The sequence below is a fragment of the Carassius gibelio genome, chromosome B25 (assembly GCF_023724105.1).
Source record: "Carassius gibelio isolate Cgi1373 ecotype wild population from Czech Republic chromosome B25, carGib1.2-hapl.c, whole genome shotgun sequence".
NCBI lineage: Eukaryota > Metazoa > Chordata > Actinopteri > Cypriniformes > Cyprinidae > Carassius > Carassius gibelio.
The window spans coordinates 7,205,175-7,216,352 of NC_068420.1; the positions used below are offsets into that span (position 1 = coordinate 7,205,175).

The 11,178-nt window shown below is 35.9% G+C and overlaps 1 protein-coding gene across 1 annotated transcript; it reads right to left on the reverse strand.

The window, feature by feature from the left end:
- Window positions 1-92: 92 nt before the first annotated feature.
- On the reverse strand, window positions 93-10,972 carry dhtkd1 (dehydrogenase E1 and transketolase domain containing 1). The gene is made up of 17 exons (XM_052598259.1): window positions 10,683-10,972; window positions 10,331-10,483; window positions 9,081-9,292; window positions 8,749-8,943; window positions 6,832-7,101; window positions 6,509-6,680; window positions 5,215-5,413; window positions 4,816-5,128; window positions 4,562-4,646; window positions 3,556-3,695; window positions 3,216-3,366; window positions 3,002-3,108; window positions 2,743-2,907; window positions 2,563-2,645; window positions 2,069-2,238; window positions 1,119-1,204; window positions 93-993 (listed from the first exon to the last, which is right to left on the reverse strand). The coding sequence occupies exons 1-17, from the start codon at window positions 10,855-10,857 to the stop codon at window positions 892-894; spliced, it is 2,778 nt and encodes a 925-aa protein (XP_052454219.1). The 5' UTR covers window positions 10,858-10,972; the 3' UTR covers window positions 93-891.
- Window positions 10,973-11,178: the final 206 nt, after the last annotated feature.

The window sequence follows — 11,178 nt, forward strand, 5'->3', positions numbered from 1 at the left end:
TATTCCAAAACGGAATACACAGTAATACTTTAGCTTTTTATGAATTCACTTTTCAAAGTTATACTTTTTTCACAAATGTCTAGAGACATGAATTGTAATTCATTTGGTAAATTATCAGCATTTTTTCCTTTTTTATTTTATTTTTTTATCTCCAGAATAAGTATTCAAATACAAATTCAGTTACATCCACGCAACACTGTGACTACTGAGAACAATTCATATAATTCAACATTATAAATTGGATTGGATGGGTTTATTATGGGCAAACATTCATGGCAACGTAAACTAGTTATCAAACGGCAACTCTGCATACAAAGTTTGATCTCTGTAAAATTTTTGAGAGGTATTATTTTTCAGTTAACACTTTCACTTCGTAAGCATGTAACAATTATTTTTTTGTTGCCTGCCACTGATTCTACATTCCAAGCAGCCCTTAATTCACATGCACACATTTAATGCACCAACGATTTGATCGTGAGCCACTGCCAGTTCACAACACAATATTCATCTCATCGCAGTGACGATAATTATCTATATTCTCTTCTTTGCCTCCATTCAGTCTTCCGCCCTCTAAATGTAGTTCAAATTTAATTTAAAAGTGCTTGGAAAACATTTTCTACATATCTTCTATAGAATAACATTTTTGTGTGCCAAATATTACTAAAATCATTACTAAATATCAATTATGGTTGTTCTGAAGAACCGATTTAGATATCTGTAAGAAATCTTCAGCCAACAGATGTTCCCTTGTTCCTAATAAGGGGACGCATTAAACAGTCAAACCTGCAATACGCCTCGGTTTAGGCAAACAGAGCTCGACATTTGTTGTCAGTGTACCAGTCACAGCTTGTTTGCTACAATAAGACGATCATTTCTTGAAGTTGCGTGGTTTCAGGAGAACGACGCGGTCAGGATGGCTTCATGCTGCTGATGGTGGAGAGTCCCGATGCCCACAGCAGGAGCGGGTAATGCTGGTCTGCTGACTGACCTCAACTGAGGAAACAAAATGACGAGATCAACATCAATCATTTTGCAATAAATCAGTGTTGATTTCAAGCTAAGATGCGATTGAGGAATTAGCTAAGAGGCCTTCTGTTAGCTGAAGTGGTGAACCTGACCTTGCAGGCTAACTGTTTCTCAAATCTCGGAGACACAAATGACCAGCAGCCCATGTTCTGTGGCTCCTCTTGACTCCAGATGAACTCTGTAATGGAAAAGGAAAATATATCATGTGATGTAATATGATAAATGCATTTGTTTCCAATAGTGTTTGCTATTTTCATGTTCACAACTAGCAACACAACACTGTAATAGGAAATAAATATACAAAACTGTACAAATTTGTGTGTGTGAGGGGGGGGGGGTATTTTTTTTTTTATATGAATTTTTTTATATATGTATTTAATTTAATAAAGTGTATTTTAATTTTTTTTTATTTATCAAAGATGCATTAAATAGATTTATTTTAAAAGACATTTCTAATGTTTCAAAAGCTTTAACACGTTCTTTTAATCTTCTATTCATCAAGATAAAACGAATATATCATAGTTTGCACAATAATTTTAAGCAGCACATCTGTTTTCAACATTGATAATAAGAAAATGTTTCTTGAGCACAAAATCTGCATATTTCTAAAATAATAAAATATATTTAAATAGAAAAGTTATTTTTGCATATTTCTAAAATAATAAAATATATTTAAATAGAAAAGTTATTTTAAACTATGTTAAATTAGCTTTTCCTTCATTTTTGAAATACTTCAAATGCAGACTGTTTTTTTTTATTATTTAAAATTGTTCATGTGTATAATAAACAGAAATATCAGGTAAAACTGTATTTTCATTAATCAGATTCAGTTATTTTCAAAATGATTATATTTAATTAAATAATGAAAAACATATAATAGTGTATTTACTTTTTCATCTGTGTAGTGTGTAGTTCATGAACATTAAGATTTTTGCAACACCTCTGCATTGGGAACACATTTCCAATTCCTTACAAAGGCCCCTCACAGAAGACAATGATGAGACTGTTCCGTGAATAAAAGATGCGTATATGGCCAACTCACCTTTGGCGTTTGGGTATTTATTTAGCTCCTGTTGCAATGCTTCTGTAGGGAAAGGACACAGTTCCTCCACCCTGATCAGCGCCGTGTTTCTTTCTGCCTCTGGTAACGTCTCTCTATGTTTCAGCAGGGCATAGTAATGTTTACCGGAGCAAAACAGAACCCGCTGCACACTGCAAGACAAGAGCAAAAGATACGGAAAGAAAACAATACTTTTATTCAGCAAGGATGCATTAAAATATTTAAGGTGACAGAAAAGAGGTTTACTTTATTACAAAAAAGTCCTATTTCAAATAAAGGCACTTTTATTAGCAGCACAGTTGATAATTAGAAATGTTTCTTGAGCAGGATCATGTGACACTGAAAGGACTGGAGTAACGATACTACAAATTTAGCTTTGCGTCACAGGAATAAACTACATTTGAAAATATGCTCCAATAAAAAAATAATAATTTACGTATTCTTCTTCTTTCGAAAAAGGGACTGAATGAAGATACCTTGCAGCGTTTACAGAAGGATCACCAATGACAGGCTTAAAGGAAGTTCCTGGTCCCATATCAGCCAAGCTTGACACTGCCCCCTAGTGAAAAAAAAGGTGATTATTCCTTATTAAAACAACAACACAAAACATTTTCACCCAAAAATTTATATAAAGGATATTCATATCTCTAACGCACAGAAAAGCGCAGCAGAGTCTTAGGAGAGGCCACGATCAGCGGCTTCCTGAAGTTTCGAATCATCTGTCTCCTCAAAAGGTGGAAGTACTGAGCTGGAAGGGTAGGATTGACCACTGCCATGTTCACCGTGTCACCGTCCACACCTTCCTCTTTACTGTCACAGAGCTGCGGGAGCAAGAGAGTGCGGTTACACAGATTATCAGTGACATTGGTCAATTAAGTCTGTGCTTTTCCTGTAAGAGAGCATGCGTTAACTCACCTGTAAGAAACGCTCGATTCGGCAAGACGAATGCTCTGGTCCGGCTCCGTCGTATCCGTGTGGCAGTAAGATGACCAACCCACTCTGCAAGAGCCATTTCGCCTCACCTAAAAAAGACGTTTTTGTCTGGCTCTAAATATGTATTTATCTATTTGATTAAAGGTTGTGCAAATTATTCTGTGATCGTTAGTATTTAATTGCATTTTATTTTTACCTCCAGTGAGGAAAGTGTCAAATATTATCTGGGCACCGTTGAAGAAGTCTCCAAACTGAGCCTCCCAGATGGGCAGCAGTCTGGGCTGAGCAATGCTCATTCCATACTCAAACCCCAGAACAGCTTCCTCTGAAAGAGCACTGTTGCACACCTGCGAGGAAACACACACACACAAACACACACACACACACACACACACACACACACACACACACACACACACACACACACATAATTATATGCAGTAAATGTGCTGGCCACTCAGCTCAGGAATAAGGAGCAGCTGTTGTATTGAGTTATAATTCAAAGCCATCACATTATCTGGTTAGGCTCGGCTCACCTCCAGGTGGCCTTTCTGTTCAGAGTCGATGTGATTGAGGGGGATGTACATGTCGTTGGTTTCCTGACACACAACCATAGCGTGACGCTGACTGAACGTCCCCCGGCCAACATCCTGACCACTGATACGGATATTAAATCCTGCATTAAATATATACATACATATTTTTTTACTTTTTGATGTTAACATTATTTTCATGTACACCGTTGATCAAAAGTTTAGGGTCAGTAGGATGTTTTTTTTTCGAAAGACATTATTCTACAAGGATGCATTAAATGGATAGAAGTGACTTTTACATTATTATAAAAAAAGATTTCAAATAAATGCTGTTCTTTTGAACTTTTTATTCATCCACCAAAATATTAAGCAGAACAACTGTTTTTAACACTGAAATGTTTCTTAAGCATATAAAAATTATATTATTATATTTATATTATAATAATTATATTATATATATATTATATATATATATATATATATATATATATATATATATACACACACTGTATATATATATATATATATATATATATATATATATATATATATATATATATATATATATATATATGTGTGTGTGTGTTTGTATATTATATATATATATATATATATATATATATATATATATATATATATATATATATATATATATATATATATATATATTAATTAAATAAATAAAGCATAAGATGGTTCATTATGGTTCACATAAGATACATCTTTAAACTGGCCACAAACTTTTGAATGTTTAATTTATAATTCATTTAAACTATAAAAGGTAGAAACTGTACACTGTACATTTGCAAACAATTATTGACTTTTATATTATCATCATTAAACTCAAGAACAGGTTTATGAGTTTGAAATGATTAAAATATTATCTGGAAAATATGTAGTTTGTATTAAGCTGACAAAGAATCCTTTCAAATAGAGTACCGTTAAAATAAATGATCTGTTATATAAGGAATATAAATATAGTGCAAGGAGGGAGAAATGAAGACTTTACCCTGGCACAGCATTGAGCCAAACGCCAGGGCTTCCGCTGTGGACCAGTCCAGTTTTGTGCCCTCCTCCAGTTTCTGCAGGCGTGCCTGAGACAAATCAATCATACAGACTGCATCAATTCTTTACTGATTTTTGAAGAGCCATTCATATATATACAAGTTAAACCGCTCAACTGTCATGTTGCTTTTCTTTTACAAAATGCCATAAAACAGCACAGAATGGGGGCAAAGATCAAGCGAGATGTTCTTTTAATACCTGCACGTGTGTTTTTCTCAGATGACTGTGCAGTTGTATCTCCTCAGGTATGTCTACTGATTTGGCTCCTACGAACTGCAGCAGGGGCAGCGCTACACCCGTGTCCCAGAGCGAGACTCTGTTCTGGGGCTCCACCAGGTCTCCCCAGCGCCCCTGGAGGTTGGTGGGCGGAGGGCTGTAGAGGGTCATGTTGTTCAGCCGCTCGTTGAGCATAGCGTAGTAGGTGGTCTTGATCTGAGCACGCTCTTCCTCTGTCATCAGACCCTCAGCGATGAGCTGGTCGGCATATGAATCAGGGATACTTTTTCTCGACCTGAAATGGCAAAGAAAAGAGGTACATTAAATGAAATAAAAAAACAAATGCTACTTTCCAAAACCGTGACTGGTAGAGGTACCCACCGAATAATTTTATACATAGCGGGGTTGGTGAAAAAGGGCTCGTCCAGCTCATTGTGCCCCCACTGGCGGTAGCATAGCAGGTCTACAATAACATCTTTTCTGAAACGTCGCTGGTATTCCACGGCTAGTCGGGTCGCCCTGAGGACATCCTCAGCGTCATCACCGTTCACATGGATTATTGCACATCCCACCATTTTACCTGAGCAGCAACAAACAGAATTTAATAAAAAAAAAAAAAATTTTTTTTTAAATCATGTTATTTTACTTCAGCTAGATTCCAAGTACGATACACATTTGTGATTTTTATTTAGTTTAATTTGATGTACTAAAACAAGAAAAAGAAAAAAAACTACCGTATTTTAAGGACTAGAAGTCACACTTTTTTTTCATAGTTTGGCTGGTCCTGTGACTTATAGTCAGGTGTGACTTATCAAAATTAATGTGACATGAACCAAGAGAAATGTACTAAAAGAAAACATTACCGTCTTCAGCCACGAGAGGGCGCTCTATGCTGCTCAGTACTCCTGTAGTCTACACTGAAAACATAGAGCGCCCTCTCGCGGCTGTAGACGGTAATGTTTTAACTTGGTTCTTGGTTCTAAATAAATGCGACTTATACTCCAGTGCGACTTATATGTTTTTTTCCTCATCTTGACGTATTTTCGGACTGATGCGATTTATACTCAGGTGCGACTTATAGTCTGAAAAATACAGTATATAGAAATAAAAAAAATACCTAAAAAAAATGAGAATAGCAAAATTGCTAAAAAAAACTTTCAACTAAAATTAAAATCAAAACATAAACATAAAATAGAAATATAAAAACTAAACTAAAAATTCTATGTATAATGTCTCAATGAAACTAAAAATTACATTGGTGTCAGAACTCAGGCATGTGATCAGCTAAAAACAAAAAAGAAAGTTTTTTTTTAACCCATTCATGATGACCATACATAAAAATAATAATATTTCATTATTTAAATTATAAATAATACAAATAATGATAACATTGTATATAAATAAATGCCTTTCCAACTACTCTGGCTATTTTCATGGCAATAAATATTATGGCTGAATTATATAATGTTTTTACACAATTATTTCATTTATCTCAAATAATTGGATTCAGATTAAATAACCACAATGAGACATATTAGAAACAACCACAACACGCCAATCTTAGGTCATACATCTCAGGTTGGAAATGTATGGAAATCTATGTACAGTGGGAAAAATACCTAAATAAATACAAATATCAATCAATCAATCAATCACACCCCTGACAAATACATACCAACATCACTACAGTACAGAGATGATCGGCCCCTCTCTGAGGGAGTGGTGTAGCCCACTTGATTGTTCACGATGAGGTGGATGCTTCCACCTACTCTAAAATGGGGGAGATTTGACAGGGTGAAGGTCTCTGGTACTATGCCCTGGCCTGAAAACGAAGCATCGCCGTGAACCTGTACGTAACAGATAAAGAAAAACTGTAATGTTATAACATTACCACAACTACTTTATATTAGCATGGTGTATAATGTTATAGTCAGTGAATTTACTAATCCGGAAACTAAAACATAACTAAAACCAGACTGATTGATCTCTGCTCGGGACCTGCAGGCAGATGACTTTATCTCCTGGTTGTGCATGAGGGTCGGTGGAGTAATCGCCGTCCTGTTTGACTTGCTGCCGGCCACGAGTCTTTCCTTGCGTCACGGGGTTGATGGCCTCCAGGTGGGAGGGGTTCGGCAGCATAGTGACGTGGAGAGGGTGTCCCGCCCCAAAGTCCAGCTCCACCGTGGAGGTCAAATGAGACAGCACGTCTCCAATAGAGGGAGAGTTCTCCGGAAACTCGCTGAGACCCCTCATCTTACGGAACATGAGCTGAGGGCGAGAAATGAAGATGGGGTTGGCTCGTCAAAAGCTTAGTGATGGCTGCAGGCAATGACTCAATTATAATGTTCTCCCAGAACTTTCCGTTACAAAACAAACTGCCATTTCTTGGAGAACGAGTCTATTGATGTAGAATGAGGAGGTGGAGAATGTGACTCAGAGGATTAGGTGTTAAGAAGAAACAATGCCTTACACAAACATGACTGACAAGGAAGAAAAACAAGGAACCGATTCCAAACCGAAGATGTGCATGCAAACACAATTTTAAGGGACAAATCATGCAAATATTTTATTCTGTTAACATTTACTCCCCCTCACGTCGTTCCAAACCTCTAAGACTTTCTTTATAACATAAAAGAAGATATTTTGAGTTTATAATGGAAGTCAATGGTCACCAAAACCGTTTGGCTACCAACATTATTCAAAATATCTTCTTTTATGTTCCACAGAAGAAAGAAATTCATACAGGTTTGGAACAACATGAGAGTTAGCAAATAATGAGAGAATTTACATTTTTTGTGTGAACTATCCCTTTAAGAGTCATCACATACAGCAAATTAACCCAATAAGATCAGTAGTGAAAACATTACATTGCATTAATATAGTACAAGCATGTTTCCATTACAATCATGTAAGTTTACCAGCATAACATTTACATTCATTTTAAATTGATATGCGCCACTGATTATTGTGACTTCATTAGTGTAGAATTTTTTATTTTTGTTTACAATTATTTGTATGCATTGTTTTTTTTTTTTTTTTTTTTTTTTGTCTTAAAGGGATAGTTCACCCAAAAAAATAATAATTTGACAGGAAAGCACAGGTGCAGAGTTGGGAACAGGATTGGCAAAGGACTATGAGTCAGGACTTGAACAAGTCGCCAGATTGTATTATATGTCACTGTGCTAACCACAAGACCTTAAGCATCAATGTCATTAATTACTCACCCTCATGCCGTTCCAAACCCATAAGACCTTTGTTTATCTTCAGAACACAAATGAAAATATTTCTGATGAAATTCAGAAATAGACTGCAATGCAACTGACACATTCAAGGTCCAGAAATCTGACAACAGTGGTTAAACTGTAATTAACTCTCAGGAACACACATCGTAGACTGGCATGAAAGAGAAGGAACTGATGAATAAAGTCATTACTATTGTTTTATTTGAACACAAAAGTATTCTCGTAGCTTCATAACATTACGGTTGAACCACTGACGTCACATAGTCTATTTTAATGATGTCCTAACTACCTTTTTGAGCCTTGAACGTGATAGTTATGTTGTGGTCTATGCAAGGTCAGAAAGCTCTCAGATTTCATCAAAAATAAGTACATTTTTGTTCCAAAAGGTCTTACAGGTTTGGAACGACAGGAGGCCGAGTAATTAATGACTTTGGGTGGCCTATCCTTTTAACTAAAGCACCTCTAAATGCTACCTTTAGTATATAAAACACATTGTTTTAAAATACTAAGACGGATTATCTCCAGGATTAAATATAATGTGTTCTCTATGTGTAGACTGTATATATTGACTTAATATGTTACAGCAGCAGGCTATCTAGACATGCTTTAAACTGTAAATTAATCCAGTCTATACAGTTTTCAATCTAGATAGGCAGAAGAAATAATTATTAACCTCTGGAGGGAACTGCAGTAGTCCGGTAAGCAGGTTGAGGCGTCCGCGGTGAGGCATTCCCATGACCACGTCTGTCACTCCACTGTACGCCGAAGAGCGGAACAGCTCGTAGAAAAACCCCATCATGCTCTCTGCTCCCTCACCTCCATATCGTTTGACAGTGGCAAACTTGGTGGCTAAAAAGTGGTCGAATTCCTTTAAAAAAGCAAACACAGGTTCATTTGCTCATGCCAGCGAAATCACATGTGTAATGATTTACATGCTATTCAAAGCGTAACAGGCATCCTGAGGCATTCAAAGAAAAAGTGTCTAAATGCAAACTGTTGTGTTACCTGTGATTCGAGCATCAGTTTAGCCAGCTGTCTCCTCTCCTCTGGCGAAAACGCCTCTTTCTTGAGCTCCTCAAACCGGTCGGAAAACCACTCTCTTTCCTGCAAGCTCTGGAGCTGAGTGGTTTCCACTGAGATTCTCCCACAGTATGTTCTCTCCAGATAGGCCACTACCTCTTCTGTGGTCGCCTCGGCTTTCCCAAAATGCCGCAGTCCTGCAATAAAGACAAGAGGAGATGTAAGGAACTAAATGGGCCAAAATAAAGGAGTGTTAATTAAAAATATTCTGTGGTAAATACAACTCAACCTCAGTGGCAAATTGCCATATTATCATTATATTAGGATATTGGATTGCAGATACAGATTAATCAGACATTACACTACTATCAATTTATAACTTTTTATTTAAAAACTAAACAAACTGAATTTAGAACACTATAATATATAAAATGTTTTTTATATATTATAGTGTTAAATTTTGTGATTTTAAATTGCAATCACATGTGTCATCTTAAATAAACAAATAAATGAATAAATAGTAGTGCTGTCAAAGATTAATCGCGATTAATCCCATACAAAATAAAAGTTGTTTACACAATGTGTGTGTGCATACTGTGTATATCTATTATGTATATATAAATACAAACACATCCATGTACATATATTACATTTCTTTATATATAAAATAAAATATAAGAATATAAATAAATGTACATACATGTAAATATTTTAAAAATATATACTGTATGTGGTTGTATTTTATATACACATAATAAATAAACACGGTAGACAAACATATATTATGTAAACAAATACTTTTATTTTGGATGCGATTAATAGTTTGAAAACACTAAAATAAATAAATACATAAATAGATAAACACAATCAGATTAAAAAATAATAATATTGATAAAAATAACTAATAAATGATTCAAAATTAATAAGATAATAATAGCATTATAATTAAAATAATAACGTTATTATATAAGAGTGCACACCCTAATTCCTTTCACCTGGACTATTTTCTTCCCTTACTTAAGTTAATGCTATTACTGTAAACCCATTTCTGCAAAAAACTGAACATGTGGAAATTATTTATTGTGCTAATCGACATGTTCTACTAAATACATACTCCCATATACCGTTCGTTCCCAGACTTTTGAACCCGGAACATACGTTTAGTAATATGTAAGAAGTATTTTATGATCAACTTCAAAATGTTGTAAGTTAGCAGGAATCGAGCAGAAACTCACCAGTGGTGTTGAGGACTCCATGAACGGCTCTGTTCAACAGGCCGATCTCCGGAACACTGTCCAGCACAGGGGTTTGGGGGAGTAAGGGGTTAATTTTAGCTACCTTGTGTCCATGTGCTCGATAGGCCTCCACCAGTCTCGCCAGTCCGTGATCTGTTTACATCAGACAGCCGTGAATTCAGCTTGTAACACATAACCACACTCCTTATGCTAGCACTGCAGGTTTTGCTTTGCATCTCTAATGTTTATGCAAATTTAGGAATGCATCACGCTACCGTTCTGAGGTCTCTGAAGCATGAACATTATAATAACACAGACATTATTAGAGGCAGGTTATTGTTAAGTTATCAACCTTGGTTAAGCGCTGCGATCTGCGGAAGTCCAGCGTCTTTCTCCGGAACCTCTCTCGGTCTGAAACCATAGACTCCCCGGTGAGTGTGGTATAAACTCGCTAAAAACGGCCGTCTGGCACCGAAAGAACGGTGCAAAAGTCGATGTAGGTTCATAAGCATAATGCCCCCTGACATGGCGGAAATAAATAAAAAAGACTCCGATAAAATATGATAGAAAGTTTCGCTACGAGCCACGCATTCTAGCGCGCAGCCATAATAAACGATAGCGTTGAGCAATATGTGAATGAATCACTCTTGTGAGTCGAATCTTCACAACGAATCAGTCTGAATTCAATGAAACGGATAGAATCCGAATCAACAACTGACCGGGAGCGTTTACATTGACAATTTAACTGCTAACTTAAAACACTTATAACTTCAAATATCAACTAAACGCATTGATTTTATCAACCCTGATTGATAAAAAAAAATATATATAAAAACGCAATAAACTGT

Coding starts and splice junctions, on each gene's coding strand:
- dhtkd1 (XM_052598259.1), bottom strand. CDS start 10,857: ATGTCAGGGGGCATTATGCTTATGAACCTACATCGACTTTTGCACCGT. Junction 10,484..10,682: donor GATCGCAGCGCTTAACCAAG/GTTGATAACTTA, acceptor TGATGTAAACAG/ATCACGGACTGGCGAGACTG. Junction 7,102..8,748: donor TACTGCAGTTCCCTCCAGAG/GTTAATAATTAT, acceptor TCTCGCCCTCAG/CTCATGTTCCGTAAGATGAG.